The sequence below is a fragment of the Dichomitus squalens genome (assembly GCF_000275845.1).
Source record: "Dichomitus squalens LYAD-421 SS1 unplaced genomic scaffold DICSQscaffold_4, whole genome shotgun sequence".
Taxonomy (NCBI): Eukaryota; Fungi; Basidiomycota; class Agaricomycetes; order Polyporales; family Polyporaceae; genus Dichomitus; species Dichomitus squalens.
In genome coordinates, this window is record NW_006766886.1 from 1,013,878 (window position 1) to 1,034,748 (window position 20,871).

At 55.8% G+C, this 20,871-nt stretch overlaps 6 protein-coding genes across 6 annotated transcripts; 5 read left to right on the forward strand and 1 right to left on the reverse strand.

Annotated features, from left to right (window-relative positions):
• Positions 1-53: 53 nt before the first annotated feature.
• Positions 54-293, forward strand: DICSQDRAFT_52376 (uncharacterized protein; the record flags this gene model as incomplete). Its single annotated transcript, XM_007362511.1, has 1 exon — positions 54-293. A coding segment is annotated over one exon (240 nt), but the record flags the coding sequence as incomplete, so codon positions are not given.
• A 225-nt stretch (positions 294-518) lies between these two features.
• Positions 519-3,670, forward strand: DICSQDRAFT_166934 (uncharacterized protein; the record flags this gene model as incomplete). The annotated part of the gene is made up of 6 exons (XM_007362512.1): positions 519-687; positions 748-909; positions 987-1,429; positions 2,578-2,986; positions 3,053-3,589; positions 3,648-3,670. The coding sequence occupies 6 exons, from the start codon at positions 519-521 to the stop codon at positions 3,668-3,670; spliced, it is 1,743 nt and encodes a 580-aa protein (XP_007362574.1).
• A 10-nt stretch (positions 3,671-3,680) lies between these two features.
• On the reverse strand, positions 3,681-6,632 carry DICSQDRAFT_100111 (uncharacterized protein). Its single transcript, XM_007362513.1, has 7 exons — positions 6,592-6,632; positions 6,385-6,539; positions 6,187-6,312; positions 5,807-5,855; positions 5,613-5,753; positions 4,603-5,553; positions 3,681-4,557 (listed from the first exon to the last, which is right to left on the reverse strand). The coding sequence occupies exons 2-7, from the start codon at positions 6,449-6,451 to the stop codon at positions 3,930-3,932; spliced, it is 1,962 nt and encodes a 653-aa protein (XP_007362575.1). The 5' UTR covers positions 6,452-6,539; positions 6,592-6,632; the 3' UTR covers positions 3,681-3,929.
• A 545-nt stretch (positions 6,633-7,177) lies between these two features.
• DICSQDRAFT_166936 (uncharacterized protein) lies at positions 7,178-7,591 on the forward strand (the record flags this gene model as incomplete). Its single annotated transcript, XM_007362514.1, has 3 exons — positions 7,178-7,405; positions 7,481-7,491; positions 7,543-7,591. 3 exons carry the CDS (start codon positions 7,178-7,180, stop codon positions 7,589-7,591), a joined length of 288 nt encoding a protein of 95 aa, XP_007362576.1.
• Positions 7,592-9,160: 1,569 nt separating this feature from the next.
• Positions 9,161-11,612, forward strand: DICSQDRAFT_100114 (uncharacterized protein). The gene is made up of 5 exons (XM_007362515.1): positions 9,161-9,535; positions 9,589-9,648; positions 9,786-10,838; positions 10,907-11,398; positions 11,446-11,612. The coding sequence occupies exons 1-5, from the start codon at positions 9,208-9,210 to the stop codon at positions 11,508-11,510; spliced, it is 1,998 nt and encodes a 665-aa protein (XP_007362577.1). The 5' UTR covers positions 9,161-9,207; the 3' UTR covers positions 11,511-11,612.
• Positions 11,613-16,746: 5,134 nt separating this feature from the next.
• DICSQDRAFT_178365 (DnaJ-domain-containing protein) lies at positions 16,747-19,018 on the forward strand (the record flags this gene model as incomplete). The annotated part of the gene is made up of 5 exons (XM_007362516.1): positions 16,747-16,851; positions 16,903-16,968; positions 17,032-17,558; positions 17,622-18,389; positions 18,607-19,018. The coding sequence occupies 5 exons, from the start codon at positions 16,750-16,752 to the stop codon at positions 18,695-18,697; spliced, it is 1,554 nt and encodes a 517-aa protein (XP_007362578.1). The 3' UTR covers positions 18,698-19,018.
• Positions 19,019-20,871: the final 1,853 nt, after the last annotated feature.

Consider the following 20,871-nt stretch of genomic DNA (forward strand, 5'->3'; position numbering starts at 1 on the left):
GTGCCAATCAGCCGACGCTCGACTTCAGCAGCCTTGCTAGCAAGTTTCGCCCTCTTCCGGGGGAACTGGTCGACCGGATCATCGATCATTTGTACAACGATGCCTCTTCTCTTAAAGCTACCTCACTAGTGTGCAAGACCTGGCTACCGCGTTCTCGATTCCATCTCTTCCAAGGGGTGGTATGCGATATGGCACCACCAACTACGTCCGTCTCAGCATTAGTCTCCTTGCTATACGGATGTCCCGACGTCGCTCCATACGTGCACAAACTCAAACTCGTCCATATCGATTGAAATCATGGACCTCGTTCCCCCAGTCCTCCCTTATGCGCTCTTGTACTCGACGACTTCGCCGCTATCTTCAGCCTCCTTCCGAATGTCCAGCATATCCATCTCTAGAGAGTTGCCCTGTGCTCTGTCAAGCCCGAGACGATCCCTCGCTCTCCTTCCAATAGGCGCATCAAGCAACTCACGATCCAGTCGATGGGGCTCATTACAATGATTCCTCTTGACGTCGCAATGACTGTCCTCCATATCTTTGCGCTTTTTGATGCCATCGACACTCTTCGTATCGTCGATGCAACGTTGCCAAGCTTTTCTGTATTCTGGGGTCGAGAAGGCATGGACTACATGCGAAACCTCGCTCAAGTGGTCTCTCGCTTGAACATGAAGCGACTCGTTATCCACAGTGAATACCCATGGGTGTTCGGACGTAGCTGTTGTTTCCTCCTGAAAGGCGCTCGCTTAGACCCTGTCTTGAGGAGCCTGTGGGTGGACACCCCGGAGTGTCCACGGATCTGTGAGCTTCATGGTCTACTTCGTGACCCTCAGTCGGAGCTCCAACTCTTGGCTATCAACATCGCCAAAGCGGTATGGTACAACCTGGTGTTTGGAGGACGACAAGAAGGAGGTAAGTTTCAGGCCGCCCGTGGGCCGCCGGGCATGAGTTATTGCAGAGGAGAACATATCTGCTCATATCATGGCTAGTACAACGGGATTTATGCAATGCCCTTGGCGCATCCGCGAGGTTGCAACATCTCACGTTAGGATTCTTTAACTTCCATCGCATGCTTCCGGTGAAGGAAACGGACTTCTACCAATTGATCATTATTAGAAACACGGACCTCATATATGCCGCCCCTCCTCGCCTTCAGGAGGTCACCCTCCATTTTCCCAATCTTCTCCCGCTGGAAGACTTCCGCGAGAGTCACTCCTCGACAACAGACAAATCCTTGCTGGATTGGAGCGAGCTGGATGGCGCGCTTGCGAGCAAAGTCTATCTGCGAGTCGATACGGCAATCGTTCCGCATGGAACTTACCCCTTTCCCGCCATTGACGAGAAAGTCAGGAGGTGGAGCACCCAGTCGAATCCTCCGTTCGCACCTCTACCCGAGGAAACAGTTTTCAAGCAAGCTGCCGTCACAGACGGGGTAGGAGCTCTCGAATACCTCCGGAAGGGGCTCCCTCGGTTGTGCGCAAGACACATTCTGAAAATGATGCTGGCTTATCCGGATGGAAGTGAGTGTTCCACTGGCTCTGATTTGCACTGTATGTCTATCTGACTGACCACACGTAGGTGTGGGTATATACGACGCGTGACTTTGTGGTGGGTTTTGGCCCCGAAGGCTAGTCTACTATGTGCATGTGTCCATTTTCGTCGACCATGTTCTCTCTTCCTTCGCCATGTACATATTGCCTCGCCTCGCCTCCGCATTTTCCAAGTGTATCGCTAGGACAGCTCACATATTTTGGGCACTAAATGCTGGTCGCGTTGGACTCAGATGCATAGCCACTCATGATGGACCAACCGAACCTTGCGCATACGGCAAGGTGCCACCCTTGTTCCTCGTGCCCGTTGTCTTTGTAGGAACTTACCGTGTTCGTGTTCTATGAACCAGAGATACATTTGAACCGCCAGTATAGTATGATCAAGATGAAAGCCCTCCACGTCCCATGACACCGCGTTTGAACTTTGAGGCTCATCGTGGGGAACGTCCGCCGCTGCCGACGAACCATGTGGCCGTGGGTAATCTTCTGGGTTGGTCTTGCGGAGCGCATACGTATGCTGCCCACAGTCAACATGCTAAGTCTCTAACACAACGAGCTAGCTTTCAAAGTGCACCTTGCGCTGGTCCCCTTCTGAAAGGTGTTCGATCCCTATACGCCAAGCATGCCTCGTCCGCTACCGGGTGAAACGGTGGATCGGATCATCGACCACCTCCATGATGACGGATCTTCCTTGATATCATCCTCGCTTGTCTGTACAACTTGGCAACCATCTATGTACCCGACTGCATCTCTTTCGAGTTTTGCGGTGCAGACCCTCACACCCAAGCGCATCCATTCCTGCTCTTCTCTCGTGGCTATCGCGATGCCCTCGCGTCGCGCCCTATGTGCACACAATTCTTCTCCATGACTCTCAAGGAGCCCCGTGTGCCGGATATGTTGACGATGACGACCTCGACGCCATCCTGCGCCTGCTTCTAAACATTCAGCACGTTCATCTGCGCGGAGTCACGTTGCGTTCGCTTTCTGTCCGCATCAAGCAGCTCACGCTCCAGGAATTGAAACGCTCCAGGAATTGAAAATCTCGCCGTCAAATGTCATCGACCCTATCTTCCGCGTCTTCGCGCTTTTCAAGAGCATAGAGTCTCTTTACTTGGTCCACACCCGTTTGCCCTGGCTGCTGCCCAACACGCAATTGGCTCCTGTAGACGTGATCTTCTATCGTCTGCAAGTGCGAAATCTCGTCATTTGTTCGGATGATGAGGCAGTGAGCGTGTTCGAACGCGCCGTCGGGTTCCTTCTGCGTGCCCCTGTTGTCCGGCCCCCACTGCGGAGCCTCTGGGTAGACTGCATAGACATTCCGAAGAGTATAGCGCTTCAGGATTTCCTCCGCGACTCCCAGCCGCCGTTACAAGACCTCGGAATCAATGTCTTCAGGCCGGTGCTGCAATCATATCTCGACAGGGGACATGACAAAGAATGTGAGTTCTCGATACTGACTTCACTGGCCCATGAGACTGACCCCGCTGCAACCTTGCCTGCGTCAGTTATAAGTTTGACCACTGCCCTAAGCGCAGCCACAGCGCTCCAGCGGCTTTCCCTGCGGCTCTTCAACTTCCTCTTGATGCTTCCGCCCGCTCCCGGTTTCGATATCTACGAGTACGTCATCACTTGCAACACAGAGCTTGTCCGCGCAACCCCACCACAGCTATCGGAAGTCACCCTCCAGTTTCCCAGCTTGATTCCGGCACACAACGCTATGCGGAAACCGTCCGCACCCGATTACCCCGCGGTTGACTGGAGAGGATTGGGCGACGAGCGCGGATTGGACGACGCGCTCGTCGCGAAGAGCCATCTAAGAGTAGTGACGGCGCTCCTCCCACATGATACATACCCATTTCCTCTGCCTTACGAGACTAAGGAATTGCGAGTGTTTGAAGCGTTCAGCCCTTTGTCGGAAGAGACTGTCATTAAACAAGCTGTAATCACTGATCACGAAGAAGCAATCGCATGTCTCAAAAAGGCCTTTCCTCAGACGTACTTGAGGGGTCTCTTGAAGTTGATGGTAGCCTATCCGGATGGTAGTGAGTTTTTGTCACCGTTTGCACACGTTCAGCTCATTCTCTTACGTCTCACATGCAGGCGTAGCCGTGTGTGATGTATGATCTGTGGTCCGTAGAATACCATTCTGCAACATGGTTATACACGTATAGCCCGCAGAATGGGAAGGTCCTTGAATACGTATACGAATGTGAGTATTGTACGTTCGCACTGGTGTCGATCTACAGGACGGGTATCAGTGTATGGCTTGCGAGTTCGAGTCCGAAATGCGATGAGGATGTGTCCGAGCCAAGGGCTATGAACCCAGCGTCCACCATTCGATCCGCTCGATACAACATCCAATCGACCGTTCGCCGTCGACCCTCACGATTGCCCGGTCCCCTGAGCCACCCCAGCCTGCCACCTCCCTACCCAATCCACCAAATACCCGGCCATCTCCCTCCCCTCCTCCGCCCTCCTCCCCGTCTCCCCCTCCTCTCTCTTCCGCGTCTTCTCCTCCCGCCCCCTCTCATACGCCTCCTCGACCGCCCCCGCCCACTCCCCCACCTCGTACTTCTCCCTCTCCAGCTTCACGCCCACGCCCTCCCGCGCCAGATACACCCGCAGCCCGTGCTCCTCGACGAACAGCGGCCGCGGCACGTACACGAACGGCGTCCGCGCGTCCACGCACTCCGCCACGGTCCCGTACCCGAGCTTCCCGAGCAGCACGTCCGCGGCCGCGGTCAGGTCCGGCATGTACACGTCCCGCGGCGCGACGAAGAACTGCTCGGGCAGCTCCTCGCCGTCCTCGCGGCCCCAGTCCTTCGGCACCCCGCACACGACCGCGATCCAGGAGCCGTCGGGCAGGATGCGCACGTCCTCCGCCTGGTCGTGCGCGGCGGCGAGGACCGCCTCGGCGGCCGCGGCCTGCGCGAGCTTGTGCGCGAAGGCGTCGTCGGCCGCGTCGACGTTCGGCGAGGGGGGGATGGTCTGGAACGTGGGCACGCCGGCGCTTGCGCTTACGCTCTCGGGCAGGAATGGCTGAAAGACAGAGGACGTCGATGAGCGCGGCGAGGTCGGCACCGCAACAGGCGGAGCGCCCGCGACGCGGAGCTGGGACAGGTGTCGGGGACGTCCCACCATGGAGGGCACGCGCGAGGGCGGGCTCGCGGCCTCTGCTTGTGCGCGTTGCAGCGCGTCTGAAAGGGCCTGCGGGTTCACCTCAGGGTTCGCGGTATCGAATCTGCTGCTCGAGTCCTGAAAAGCAGACGCGGGCACGGGCGTGGGCTCCGCGGGGAACACGGTCCTGCTCGGGGACTGCGCGGGGACGGTGGACGGAACGCTCGTGGGGGTCGCCGCCTTGGAAGGCGTGCGGCTGTGCGACCTGCTCGCGGGCTTGTGGAACGTCTGCCCGCCGAAGGAGACGATGAGGATCTTGGTCTTTGCGGGATCTTGCAGGTGCGTGGGGATGCCGATCGAATCGAGCAGGCGGCGCCTGCCTGCGGGCGTGTGGATGTCCGCGCTGGGCGGGCGCACGAGGAGGGGCGCGTCGTGAACGTGGCGCGCGAGGGGCTTAGGGGGGTATTGGGGCGAGAAGGGGACCTGCGGGTGGAGTTTGTAACAGGTTGGAGGCTGCGTGAGGTGCTCGAGGATGAAGGGCTTGAATTTGTTGGTCTGGTTGTCAACCCAGTCTGGGGACGGCAAGGCGGGTTGAATGGCGAACGATGGTAGTGGGATGGTGCCCGGGAGCCTCAGCAGGAGATCTGCACAGCGATAGCCCGAGAGGATCTGGTCGACCAGAGGAGCGAGCTCCGCTTCCGGAATCGGAACGTCCGGCTCGATATCTTCCTTCACTTTCGCTGACGGAGGGGACAGCATCCCGTCCGCTGCTGGATTCTCAGGTTTGGGCGGCTCATCTACCATAGCAGTAGACAGGTAGCTAAAAACGGAGTCGAAGGAGAAGTTCGTGATCAGAACTGAAGGTAACCCGGATTTGTTAGCAGCGAGGCTAGGTAGGCTAGTGTCAACGCCTGAAGTCAAGAGCGGGGAGGAAAGTATATTGCTTACCATCCCAAGAACGCTGCATCGCTCAGGACACAATCCGCACGGACGGCTTGCAACCATTGCGATTCGTCCGCCACCTTCACATCCTTCTTCGCGAGGAAGTTCTCCAGGACCTCGACGCTCTTCCTTCGATCGACGCGGTATCTGGCCGATATCATGAGGCGAAGCCAAGCGCGGCGCATACAAGAGCGACATACGCAAGGGGTTGTACGATTACGGGATCTATGTCGGCATTACGATACAAGGCTGGGTAATGGGTCAGCATTGTTCGAGTATCGTTTACAAGGAACGCCCTCTCGCGGAAAACACAGAACGGCTCTATCCAGGCTGTCCTTCCGCACAAACACGCGCGTCGTATCGGGGGTTGCAAGCCACAACCCGAGCGCTGTGCGCGAAAGCATGTCCGCGCCCAAAGGCGGATGGAACGTGTGCTTCCAACTCAAGCACAGGAGAAGTAAGGGCGCGGTGGCTACCAGATATCCTCGTACACATACATCACGCGGCGTGTATGACATCGCGCAAGACAACGTAGGGAAGAGGGCCGTGGTGAGAAGATGAAGACAGGACAGCGACGTACCTCCTAGTGCTATACTGTCGGCAAAAACGTGCCTGGGTGCTGAAGATACAATGTGGACGATAGGTTGAGATTCGAGGCTGAGGAGATGGCGTGCAAAAGCGGATACACGGGTAGCGTGGCCATATCCTGCACACGAGTTCAAAGGCGGCGTTGTTGAGTCCCAGCACTTCAGACACAAGACATTGCAAGCATACTCACCATGTCCCGAGCAATAGTATACAAATGTGAGGCGCTTGGAGCGGTTCATCGCAGGCGTAATGGCCATCTCAGATGTGGCAGCGGTCTTTGTCTGGGCCTGCTGGCGGCGAAGACGTTAAAGGACGTGGGCAAGGGTTCCCCGGGCACAATAGGCTCTATAGGGTGCAGTTGGAAGAATGATCGGTGAGCGCAGGACGCTGAACGCACCGGTACCCTGAGATATACGTTGACGATCACGGCGGGCGGCGATATGTGGCCTGATCAGTCGTAACGGGAAATCGTCAGAGAGGGTGACCAGAGCCCCGAGAAGTGATGCGAGTGTTGGCCAGCTGTCGATGGCGGGACTCAGACTCCAGCTTCATATGACAGGGGTGTATACCGGCATCTATGTAGCAGAGGGGAGGACGATGGACGGGCGAGGCGAGAGTGGGCGGTCGAGAGCGAGGGCGAGGACGGCTGAGGCAGCGACGAGCGCTGGCACTGGCCGACGGTGGACGATCGCCAAGCCAGATCTGCTCCCTGCACGCGTCGCGCCGCGGTCACGTTCGCAGCGCGCGTCGCTCCCTCTACTTGTAGCGCCCCCACTGGGCTTGCTCCATTGCGTATCCGTATCATACACATTCACTCCCACTCCAACTCGACAGACTCTTCCATCCCGTTGCCGATTTGCCCCTTCACTCACCGCCGCTCACAGTAATCGGAGTCATCAGACATCGAGTCAGATGGAAACACGATATCAGGATGCGCGCGCGCGCAGCCAGAGAAGCTCTCACTGGCATCCTCATGTACCACCATGAGCCTCACGTCGACTCACGATCGAGGCAGCGCCTTCTCCAAGGACGCCATGTACTTCCGCCGCTCGCTTGATTACCGTCCAGTCTCGCAGAAGGCTTGTCCAGCCGAACACCAGAGGCTCAACGCATCTACCGCGCTCGCCATCGTCATCGTCCACAAGAACAGTTATCGTCCTCAGACGAGGCAACGCGTCAAGCGCATCGTCAAGCTCACTGCAGTCCAGCCCGTCAGGGCGATGCAACACTGAGCGCACGGCCTTCTCGTGCGGCATGGGTCTGAGAGGGACCCTGGTGACATGCAGGACGACCTCTAGTACACTCGGCGGCGCAAAACGTAGGATGCCGGTGCTCATGGCGATGATAGTCTTCCCGAGCCGATTCAGCCTTGGGTCTGGGTCGGGGGCGAATCGTAGGGTGATTCGCTCGATGATCTTCGAGGCGCCCAGTGCGGGTAAACGCCATCACGAGGTTGGCAGCTCTGTGACTTGCAATATCCATGAAAAGTTGAGAAAGTAATGGACCTCGATTAGTAGGCTTACATTCTATCTTTATCACATTCATATATTCTGCAAGCGTGGAAGCGTTGAGCCGAAGGCTCGCAATTGGAAGCGTGGGTCGCCCAAGAGAGTGTCGAGGGCAGCACCACCTGCAGGGTCCCCAGACTCGAGCCAAAGCCCACACGGCGAGGGGATGTGGAGGACGTATCGCACGAGAAGTCGCATGATGGGCTCGAGCTTTATATCATAGAGAATGGCATTAAGGACACGGCTTTCTACCGAGAACTTCTGTACGTGCAGACGAGATTGTAGCTGAGTCCAGTAGGCGGAGTGCGCGTCGATTGATGTCTCGGAGATCGATATATCGCATATACGAAGGACCTCAATGGTGCTGAGTAAAGCAAAGACCCGAAAGATCCCAGAGACTACATCAGCAGGATTGACGGCATGGCCTTTGCACTCCTCAATGGTCAGTCGCCTGAGGGGGTGTGTTGAAGGGAACCAGGAAAGAGGCTCCGGGAGGGAAAGACCGGAGAAGGACCAGACTGATGTCAACGTCCCTGAGGTTATGGAGCAGGCGCAGGAGTGCTTCAAGGTCGTCTTGCCTCACCACCAATGTGCTGATTTGGGAATGCGCCAGCCACAGGACCCTCAATCCGGAGCTCATGCACATACGGCGCGACGTCGGGGCAATGCAATAGCCACGAGACGATAGTGGGGGCAGACATGGTTGGTACGCATGGCCTGCATGTCAGGAGTCGAAAGAGGTGGGTTCGCGTGGATGGTAACAAGGACCTGCCTGCATACAAGTGAAGAGGCTGTGAGGGAAGAGATGTCTCCTCTCCGTGCAGGTAGTCAACGATGTAATCCAGTGTATCTCGTGGCAGAGTGTGGAACATTATGCGGAATTCGAGTATTCTTGGGGCGAGATGGTACTAAGCAAGCAGGTATCTGTCCGAAGCTGTCGTCGAAAGGCGGGGGTGGCGCATCGTGAGCGGTCCAGGACGAGATGTGCACACCCTGAGAGAGAGATGGAGACGCCGGCTCGGTATGTACATGGATTGTCTACAGTACCTTGAGTCTCAAGCCTTGAGTCGTGTCCAATGTCCATACGCTTTCCATTGTTGTGGAGTAGAAGGTAGAAACATAGCCCATGGTCTGCCTATCATCTCGCATCTTCCTGAATTGTCTTTGTGTCGTTCCTGAACGAGGCTACAAGTGATTTGCGAAGTACAGGGAGTGCCACAGTGGCAGTCCTTTTGCAAAGCACTGTGACTCGCCCCTTCAAAGGACATAAGGAGCCAAGTACTCTGTATGTGCCTCAAGCTTGTAGCCATCATATCAGCCCATGTTACGCGACGGTCTGGAACCTCGTCCTGTGGCCTGACAGCGTCGGGATGAGCGCCGAGGACTGGAGAGCCATCTCCAGGGGGGAAAGATGTCCTCTTCCCTGCTTGATCCTCGACCGTTTTGTTCTGCTGGCCAGTATTGTCTCTGCTTTCCTGTACATTCTTCATTCCGGCCTTGCTGCTATGGCCCCGGCTCAGCAGGGACCGTGGCTAGTACTCCTCGATCGGCTGGCCGTGCATCTCGAGGCGCACAAGTCCGACACATCTGGCGGAGAGGATCGCAAGGCCAGGAACAAGAAGCTCGTCAGGATTCTCGAGGACGTCTGCACCGTCGTTCGGGACGCGGAAAGGAAGGTTGCCCCGGAGTTCGCGGAAGTCGTCGAGAACGCCCACGGTGTGCTTAATGACGCTTTACGTTACGCGTATAGTCAGGACGGCGGCTTCTCGAACACCATTTCTTTCGCACACTCCGAGGATGAGCCTTTAGTGGAGGATGCCCTGGAACACGCAGGTGTGTTGCTCTCGCGCTGCTACGGATACATTTCTTGTTGAACAGGAGAATAGGCTCCGACATCCTCGATGCTTTCTTCAAGGTGTATACCTCGCTATTGAAACCCGGAGCTCGTGAGTGCCATTTCATCAGCGTATAGGAAGGAAGGGACGGAGGGCATAGCATAGACGTATAGGCCCATGTTCGACTCGTTTACTACTGTCATATGAATGCTCACTTTCTTTCGCTAATTTGTATGCCGGTCTATCAGCGACGCCGAAGCTGCCAGCCTTCGTCCGCATCCGCCCATGGACGAAGTCACCCCGGCCTCACCCACTGTCAACGCGTTTGTCCCGCTTCCGCGGTGGGTTTGCTCCCTCAGCAACCCCAAATACACCGCTGGCCCATAGCATATACCAGGCCCGTGCCCAGCTCACAGTCGACAGCACCATACCCTCAGTTCCTTTCGACATGTCGTTGTCTTCCGGTGGCAACATCCTCGCAACAGCTAGTGGGAGCGGGTGGAAAGCGCGTGAGCCGGCGCTGCACTACTACCTCCTCGGCCACCAATCGTCGGACTTTCTCGAGGGCGTGACGATGGACCCCGGTCTGTCTGACGTCGCAAATTACATCGCGACAGATGAATCGCGCAAGCTGGTGTTCCTCGCTGACGACCACCGCGTCAAGTCATTCTCGTTCGCTCCAGCCGCGTCGGGCAAGGTTCCGAAACGCCTGCCGAACGTGCACACTATGAACAGCCAGTGTGACTGCGACGGGCCGCTCGCGCTTCTCCCCAACGGTCGCCTTGCGCGCGCTGGGAGAGGCAAGGTCGCGATTTGGACCCTAGACGCCCTTGAAACACACCAGGACTCTCCAGGGAAGCTCATCGGTGAAGGCACGCTCAGACTGGACGGCAGCTCGCGCGGAGACACCAGCGAGATTGAGAGATCTACCGGGAGTCCCCCAAGCAGCATCGTCTCTCTCGCCTCCGATCCTGCGTACTTCCCCGCTGTATGGCACCTGCACGAGCCCAGCGGGCATCTCCTCTGCGGCGAGCACGCTGAGGAGTCCGGCGGGTATGCGTGCATGTCTGTCGACCTCGAGCACGGCGGCAAGCGCGTCGCGCGCTACCTGGGACACGGCGGCGAAGTCGAGCGGTTCGCAACGAGCCAGGGAGACCCAAACGTGTTCCTCACGGCGGGAAGCGATGGGTACGCAAGGCTGTTCGACGTGCGCCGGCCACTGCCGGTGCTCACGTTCAACACGGGTCTGCAACGCGAGGCATGCAACGACGTCGTGCTCGTGCACCCTGACGGTATCCCAAGTGAGTGCTTCTCGAGTTCGGTGCCACGGGGACGAGGGAACTCATCTTGTCCTCGCTCCCTTGCGCAGCCCTGTTCACTGCGGGCGACATCACGCAGCAGGTGAAGACGTGGGACATCCGCGCCGAAGAGTGCGTGTACGAGCTCTCGACGGGAAACAACGCGGTCGCAGGTCTCGCATGGGACGACACGCGCTCCTCGCTCTACGTCGCGACGGAGTGCCGGTATGTCAACCGGATGGGCGTCCGCACGGGGTACCGCCGAGCGCGCATCCCGCGATGGGCGACGTGGGCCGCCGTCGAGAAGGAGTACAAGGCGCACAAGGAGGCAGCACGGAACGGGGTGGTCCAGGAGGAGTATGGCGGGAATGACTATCCGGATGTGTACGATGCGTATTCGTACCTGGACGAGGACGGAGACGGGACGGATGAGGAGAGCGACGACGAGGCGGACGAGGACGATGTCGACGAGGCATACTCGGCAGATATGCGTTGGCCGACGAAGTGCTTCCATAAGGAGAGCTTCTTCGGGTACGCGTATGACGCGGGAGAACACACACTTCGTAAGTCTTCGTGTTTCACTGTGAAGTGTATCCTGACAATCACGTAGTCCGTTGGCATTTTAAGGATACCCCAGACATCACCCAGCTCCCTGCGAGCACTAGCGCCGACTAGGCTTATACCCCCTCTCCCCGACTTAGACCTTGACCTCGACCTACAATCACTGCTACTTTCCACGACCCCTCATTGGCGATAATGGAACACTTGCGACACATACCCTTGGTATACCCGAATACTTATCACTATCTCTATACCGTCTTGTACTCACTTTGACGTTGTTGTACTCTAACGGACATGACTAATGGATGGTGCTCATGGACTTGTACTCAGAATACTCATTATTGACGTCGATGGCTTCCAGAACTGTGCTCCTGCACCCCTGCACCCCATCTCCGCCCATACGAGGTCTTGCCCTGTCCTCGACTCCTATTGATGATATTCATGCTGGTGGAGCGTCCTGTACCGACGGCGTTCGTCGAAGGTTTCAGCGTGTTCGTTGAAAGGCAGTGCAACGTACTTTGTGCGTATGCGCTGTGATTGCGTGGACCGGCTGTGAAGAATGCGCGACTGGTCTTCCCGCTCCCCAGTCGACTCTCGGTCTCAGCATGATGCTATCGATGGTTCTCTGAGTATCCTGTCACTGCCTAAGGACCCTGCAAGGTGCGGTCCTTGGACCAGATTCGGCACAACAGGGGTACTAGGTATGCAAGTGCTTCTCGCAAGAAACGGAGTATATGATGGAAACAATCGTGTGACTGGGGTTCGCCGAGATTGCCATCTCGGAGGTATATGCTCTGAGGGGACCAATTCAAAGTGACGATGGTACCGATCGATTTATGTACAGTCCGTAGAAGATCCCTCGATCAAGACTTTGCGCTTCTTGCGTCGAATACCGACAGTGCTTCTGGATTCCCTATACATGTAGGTCCATATAATCAGGGAAGACAAAGACGGTATCCCTAGGCAATTCGGATGTTGTCTTCTCTCTACCTACAACCTCGTGAAAGAACAGATCTAGCTCACCTCTGCAAGGAGTCGCACCTGATCGAAGACATCTCGCCTGTTTCGCTAGCACTATAACATCGTTTGCGACGTCGCCCAAAACGTCGTATCATATACAGTCGACACCCTCCTAACCCATACCCCTGGTAACCCATAAACTCAGAAAACCCATAGGATTTTGGCTTTCCCAAGTCGGGATAGGGGGAATTCGACCCCATAACCCATAGGTCCCCAATACCCCATAACCCATAGCCTTCTAGGGCTCAAAACCCATACGGTAATAGTGGTCACACTGAGATTTTGCTCATCAATAACCCACAAAATACTTGACACATTCTTCCCAGTGTCCTCCCAGTGTCCATCCACGCTTCGACAATGTTGTGGGTAGGTTAGTGTGTTCGAAATCCCATAGCGCTCCCTCAAAGGGTCAGTAGACGCCTGTTCAGCCCTCGCTAACTGGGACTTATCAGGGCGCTTATGAGGCGCTAAAGTTCTGGTAGCCCATAACCCCTCAAAACCCATATATTTGGGCCTGTCCCGAGGGCTATGGGTTAAGAGGGTGTCGACTGTAATTACGCGTCGGGTGATACGGTCCTGAGTAAGCTTCCAGATCTTAGATCGGTTTCTCGAGCTGGGACCAGGCTTCTGTAGGACCCCCGGCAATAGGCCCAAATGTATGATGCCTGATCCGGACGAAATTGGCCCCTCAAAAAGGCCTATGCCTGGTCCAGTCCGGTCAAATCGACCAAAAATTTGCGGATGGCCTGCGCCATACTCCGGACAAATCTGACGTGCTCAGGTCGAGGCCTGATCCCAGGCGGCTGTCGGGAGAGGACCGGTCCGGGGAGGCCTTGAGGATATAATGTCGTTGGCGCACTTACTTATACGTCCTTATACCTACGTTTATCTGTTGCTACTTACTTCGTGTCACAGCCATCCATGTGTGTAATATAGGTTGTTGTACATCTAGCCCGAAGTGTGACACCTCCTTACTCAGTCTATCTCCCAATGTCACACCTGTGCAGGCGGCAGACAACGTCAGGAGCATTTCGAATCGCAAGAAGACAAACGAGCTATTGCTAGCCTACGCCGTCACTTAATACTGCTCGCTATAATCCCTATGTCTAGAAGCTCAACTATATTCATCTCCGATGACGACCCTCCCAGCAGCGACACACGAACCTTCGTTCCATCTGAATGGATTGCCTGCGGAAAGACATACCCTGCTCCTGAGACACCACCCTTCATCCTCGCTGCACGTCAGGCCGCTCTTACCATCCCCCCGGAATACAACACCCTCATGCCCAACCCCCACACTTCCGTGCTGCATTTGCTCTGCACAGATCTTCCCCCTCGTCCATCGGCACTCACCTCTCAGAAGGCCTCACATGCATTCAGCGAAGATCCTCCGAACGAGACCCTTCGTACACTCTTCGGTGAATGTAGCGCCGGACATCTAGAGTGCCGTATGCGAGCTCCTCCTTGCGTCCTTACATTATACCTCTATCTACGACCTCTCCTGCATGCTATCCCACTCCTGTAGTCAATATCAGCATGGTTACAGCGGTCCCCGACGAAAATCTGCTTTCAGGAGGCCTGATCCAGCGAATCCGGACAATTTTGGACCTCCCGATGGCCTGATCCAGAGTCCGGCCAAATTTGAGCGAAAATCGGGAGGCCTGGTCAAATCCGGACGAATTTGGCCTCAGACAAGGCCTGATCCATCGGACAATTTTGGCCGGATTCAAGGATTTTGGATCATACATTTGGGCCTATTGCCGGGGGTCCTGCTTCTGTGCAGCACCTCTGACCATGTTGTTCTCAGGTGACGGCCTGCGGACACTCCTATCATTGCCATCTTATCGCATTCCGGCTCGTCGCCCAGCCAATCCCTCGTACCTATATCCCGATGTGGATGGTTCTTGCCCAATGCCGGCCTGCATTCTCACGTGTCCTTGTGTCCTGTCCACATGTCAAAGGCCAAGAGATAGTTGTGAGAAGGACTTACTCCAGGGTAGCTTCTTGCAAGCGGATGCCGAGGTCGATCGTGGCCTTCAAAGCTTCCATAGGAAGTTGCTTCCGAGAGTTGTTTGACTGGTGGATCTTGATCCCGATTGTGGTTAGTGTCCTGCACCTCAACGTCGTTAGGTGAAAGCCAATAACTTGACATGCTATTAGAGATTCAGGAGTTAGCTTAGACAGTCATAGCCCCGCTTCCCACCGATAGCGCGAAGCGGACGACGCTAGGCCCCTCAATATGTGGCCTGTGCTACAGCGTTGTGGGCTATGCATAGTATTCATGAACGACTTACATTATAAAACGTCGGCACAAAGACTCATGTTACCCATGGTCTATCTATGAGGAGAGACGGGTGCCATTTGGGAAGGGCGTGCTGTGACAGCGACTGGGCGGAGGGGACGGCAGAAGGGAGGAAGTTCCTCCAATTCCTTTGAGGCCAGCTCACTCGGCGTAGCAGTTACGGCACGATCCATGCACAGTAAGTATCAGACATGTGCTATGAGGAAGGCATGATCAAGATGAAGTACCACGCAGGAACGCACAGACATCCTTGCAAAGAGGAGGAAAGCTAAGGGCAGTACATCTCGTACACGAGGGCTTTGCTTGAGAAGGGGATAGCAGAAGCGAGTGCTACTACAACACTCGTGGAAACGGTTCGGCGACAGGAGGAGAACGCACCTTATGGAAGGCATGAATATTACCGGGAAGCAACGACTGAACCCTCGGGCGCCGTGCTCGAAAGGAGCCCACTATGAGGCTATAGCGCAATGTGGTGGATGCAGGGCATTGGGAAGTGGTAACGGCGCGACTGCTGCCACGCCAATGTCCGATAGAACACTCCACAAAGGGTCCAAGCGGAAGAGATCGAGAAAGTCCCGGCAGATAGACGAAAACAACAGAAGTCAACACTATCTGCAGAGAGCGGCACGCATTTTTTCGACATCATCTTACAACGAGGGAACTGGCAGACCTTACGCCGGCGAACGGCCGCATGCAAAGATCACACAACGGGCAACGGACTCGTTGGTCCCTCTCTCATGATGGTCTTTCCCATGGACACAGCCCTTCGAAGCAACTAGGGAGGAGGATACGGCGCGTCGATTGATAACAGAGCAGACCAGTAATACGGTCCTCGGAGAAGTCGCGTTTGGGGCTTTCCGCCGTGTTCCTCGAGTATGTTCATTGCCCAGAAAGATCTGTTTAGGCCTCGCAACGACCTGAGGGAAGTGGAGACAGTGAATGGGCGACGTACCTGGGGTCTTGCACTGTGTATGTAATAGATCACGGCACGGTCTCCAGGCTCCAGGTCTCGCTGTACATGTGTCTTGTAACGCCTCACAAACAACGCAGGGGGCACGCCAGAGAGAAGGAGGACTCCGCTGTTGCAATAAGCCCATGACAGTGACAGCACGCAGGGTAGCAAGTTCCTGCGGGTTGTTGGCTCGGAGAGAGGTTCGTTCGCTAACAACAGCGCATATCATAAGGGGCAACGGAAGAAGCCGAGCGAATGCCACCGATGCCGACTGCCATCTCTAGCACCGACAATCCCGCTCTCCTGATGATCCCATTGCGCCGTCCATCTCCCCAGTTCAGGCATACGCTCGATAGTCGCATTTTGCTCGGCATTTCGAAGTACACCTCGTGCGACATCGCAATGCTGATCCACAAGTCGGTTCGCACCAAGATATCTCCCTAATGGTCGAACTCTAGGGTGGTGTCCATTGCGGTCAAGGCCCTCGGTCGCATGCACGGCCGAACTTCCTGACCAGTCCGACAATCGTGACGTCCAAATCAACTCCGAAGCGTTCAGCTGCATATCCATTCTCTTCACAGGCTCGGCACCGCTAAGCGAAGCACATGCCCGCCAGCAGGCAGGTTACAGCACCTGGACAGTGTTCGCCTAGTCTTCCGGATATCTGGAGGTTACCCTTTCCCAAATGGCCTGCCTATGTCCCATGTGCCACAAAGCGAAAGAATGGCAGCGATACATGCTTGCAAGCATAGACCGCTTTGTTGAGCTGGGCCGCTGTCTTGATCTGCGTCCTCGCCGTTTTTAGTGTGCCTCTCATCATGCATGTTCCCCACGAGGCGTACCCGCGGAGGGTCGCGTTTCTTCTTTTGTCCACCGTCACCTTTTTGGTCTAAAGAAGTAGATCCGAGCTCTTGACACGCGCTGCAGCTCGTCGTATTACTCGAATGACTTATAACCGAGCGGGTCTCGACTCTCCCCAGCCGAAACTGCTCGTCACTTTTCCTCGCTATTTACTCCCGCTTTTATCTCCACCACCATCGTAGCTAACAGCGTCTGTACCTATACCCCCTGCTTGCACTATGCCTGCATCAGCAACAGACGTGAATAAGCACCTTGAGACGCTAGGTCTCAAGCCGGAAGATCTCAATGGAGATGCCGTTAGGGTGGCCTATAAGAAACTCGTGAGTAGGTCCTTGTTCAGAAAGCGTATCCACTACTGAAGATGGTTTTAGGCCCTCAGGTGGCATCCGGATCGTCACAACGCCGATCCAGAGGAGGCGAAGGAGAAGTTCATTGAGGTGCGTAGTCATTGTTCTCGCCAGCCAAGAAACGTTCGGGCTCAATGGCGCTCCGTGCCGCAGGTCAACGATGCCTATAAAGCTCTTGTAGAAGAGTGCAAAAAGCGTGACAAGCGTAAGAAGTCGCACAAGGAAGAGGACGGCGCATCCACTTGGCGGCCATTCTGGGCGGGGTCGGCACCTAGCGCGTCATCGTCGTCGTCCAGCTCCTCATCAAACGCTTCGTCATCGCGCGGCTCCCGTGCAAGCGATTCCTCAGCGAAGCACACGGAGATGCCCCCCGCAAAGCCTAAAGAGACGCATGCCGCGAAACCTGGGGAAGCACGATCTAACCACTCATCTGATTCGTACTCCGCGAAACCCTCTCATACCCATGCCGACAAACATACGGATGCCACCCACAAGCATGAAGCGCGTCCCAGCACCAGGTCGCGACAGTCTGGTGACCGCGATACGTCACACTCTTCTCCCAAAGCGGAGCGTTCTCAAACCAAATCGTCCCACGCACCCTCTGCTGCGCCCAAATCTCCACGCCCATTCAAGACAGTTCATCTGGACGATAGCGATAATGATTCCTCGTTGGAGGACGGGTGCGTGATTGGAAACTCTTGCTGCGCGAATTGCTGCTCACCTGACCTCGTGATCCTCTTCAGTTCGCTTCCGGCTAACAAGCACCGGCACTACCACCGTGGAAAGGGGAAGAAGCCTTCGCTAGGAGAGGACGACTATGAGTTCATCGACCTCGGAGCGCCGCTGAAGCCTATCCGGTCCCCCAAGGCAGTCTCAAATCCCGCAAAAGATTGGATATTCCCCCTTCACCTCTCGCTTGAAGATCTTTATTTCGGCGCGACGCACCGATATCGCATCACGCGCAACCTGCGCTCTTCCCCCGCGGACACATGCTCAGGGAAGTCCACCAGCAGATCCCAGACAGTCCAGATCGACTTGCAGGTCTCGCCCGGCTGGCGCACGGGCACACGCATTCGTGTACAGGGCGTTGGGAATCAGCGGAGAGATGGCTCGTTCCAGGACATCGTCTTCGTCATCGCTGAAGCACCTCATGCGCGGTTTACGCGGGACGGGGATCATCTCGTCTTGCCTGTCCGCATTCCCTGGGTAGACGCGCACTCGAGACCGTGTCAGCCCGGCGACGCCGATGATGACGATAGTCTGCTCGGGCCAGCGGACGGACCTGGTGGCCACAAGTTCGGTTTGGGGAAATTCAGACACCACGGCCATGGTCACGCGCACGATCAGGCGGTGGCGGACGAGGTGTATGTGATGGGCTTGGACGGGAAGGAGTACACGCTCCCGATTCCACAGACATTGGTCGAGGCTGCGAAAGGGACGCGGATATTCGGTGCGGGGATGCCTATTCGCAAGGACGGCAAGGTTATCGGGAAGGGTGACCTGGTCATCCGGTGAGTCTTCCTTGACTCCCTTCATCTTCTGTTATTCTCCTTCGCTCTTGGCGTCACTTCTCTTCGCGGTCATCGTATTCCATTCCATTTGCCCCATTTCGCTTTCACCGGAACCTTCGGACTTGATCGAGAGTCCGAGCGTTTCTGGCCCTTTCAAGCCGCTCTTTGTGGCCATTCCGTGAGCAAATCACTGACATGCCGTTCGTGCGTGCTACAGGTGGGAGTTCGTCTTCCCGGAGTCCGACACAACACAACGGTCACGATGGCAGACCCTTAAGGACGCGATGCACCTCCGCTTCCAAGTATGACGCAACACCACTTCCCCGCCTCCGTGCTCTCCGAGCGCGGGGTTCTGGCCCGCATCGTGGCTCGGTTACGTCTACGATGGGGTGCCGCGTACCCCGGAACCCCAGACACATCTCGCGGGCTATGCAATCCCCTATATAGGGTCAACACGTTCTAGGTACCCTTCTTGGCGATGTGGGTCATTCTCGCCGTCAACGACTCGATTCGCATCCGACTTTCCGTGTTCCGGACACGATCGAACAAAAAGGACGACAAGTATGCGTATGAGCGTATGATCATCTGACATCCTGATATGGATGGCTGGACGGACATGCACTGCTCCCTTCTCTCGTTCCCCCTCGTTTTCATCTCTTTCCCGGTTCGTCTATGACTTTTGACGTGTGATATGTGTTGGGTTTTTCGGACTAGTGCTTACTTTCTATTCTCATCATATCACCTTCCCATTGTCATCTTCATCCCCATCTCATGTCTATCTTCTGCATCGGACGGACCTTCGCATCACGTATAGCTGTAGGCGATATGCCCAAACCAGATCCGTGTATATGTACTACGAGATGCTTTTTCTTCCTTGTACTATATTCATCTTGTCGTGCTTGCTCCATCCTTTCTCCTTTTGTCTAGTCGTTGCTACTCCTAGCTGTGTCTTGATAGTGTATATTACCATGGTACTGTGTACTATAGGCTACGATGCAATCGTCTATATGGACGCCAGATGCATGCCCAGATACGATCTGACGATGCAGACTAAGCCCTAGGTGCAGCACATGGATTGAAACGTCGATACTACTTTATAGAGAGCTTCCTAAGATGGGTGCGAAGTGCTCAGACGGCAAGATGATCATGTCGCGTATAGCTACTGTGAATCACCGTACCAGCTGGCTGCGGACGTACATCCCTGACCGAGTGTGTACACGCGTACCTGCCAGTGGCTGCGATAAGAGCCGCAAGGGAGATGTATCAAGTACTGCGCTGGTGCGCTGTTTGACGGACAGACGAGATCCCAAATGTACCGCAAACGCACAGGTCTTTAGAGATCAAGTCACAGTGGATTGCGGAAATTATGATATCCGGGGCATGAATAGTAGAGTGCTGTGATCAAAGTTCTGCGGAAGTTGGCTAGCGATGAAGAACAAGAAACCCGACAACAAAAGCACCGACCACAACCACGTTATTTGCACTTTCTGATGCGTGTATCTGACTCGGCCAAACTTAGGGCGACTGTTCATTGTCGGTCACAGTCGGCCACGCGACAGGCATTGTGTATATTTAAATGCAACCGCTCCCAGCATGTAAGAGGATCCAGGTTCTAGCACAGTGCTCTTCCGGTATCAGACACGATAGCATCTGCTGATGGTGTCTGGAAACCCAAATATAGCGTCCACTGACCATACGATAGACAGGCACGAGGGACAACAATGGACTTCGTATGTCGGGGAATAGACGACACCGACCTGGGGGGGGGCGGGAGTAATAATAACAGTCTCGCGTCTGCCTGGCCCTGCAAGCGTCATGCGTCCATGGTCCAGTGTCCAGAGAACGTCTGCGGCCGTCCCACGTAGTCCCCCCTAACGACCGACCAACCTTGTCAACCTAGTTTAGGATGTGAGCGCATCCGGACAGGTCCCGGTACGTCACCGTGGGCTTCGCTCGCAGGTGAGGTACCGCTCCCAGGCGGCAGACCGGTGATGCACTGTAAGAGCCCACGCTCGGTGGGGGAGCGGTAGGCGTGTCACCTGTCGAGATGTGGTGACAGAGACACCGCGTCAGACCGAGCGTCGTGTTCGGAGGTTTGGTACATCATGAGCTCCATGCCCACGCTGTTTTGTAGCTCCATGGGGTCGCAAGGACCGGTGGGCGGGAGAGAGAAGGTTTGGCAGTGAATCCGGCCTACGCGTGATTACCTCAGTGCTTCCGGATTACGAGAAGCTCGACGGGCTGCCTTCAACGCAAGATGTCGTCGGAAAGTAGCAGTGACATTGACAGGACGTGGACAGGGCCCGATGTGGGCGTTACGGTGAAACGGGGCGAGGCGCGCCCCGTCTGTACAATGTAACTTGAGCGGCTGCGGTGTAGATGAGACTACCCCGACGGTCACCGACTTCGCGAAGAAACCGCACGTTGCTGTCAACGCAATGGGCTGCACAGGCTGAGGCTGAGGTACGTGTACGATAATTTC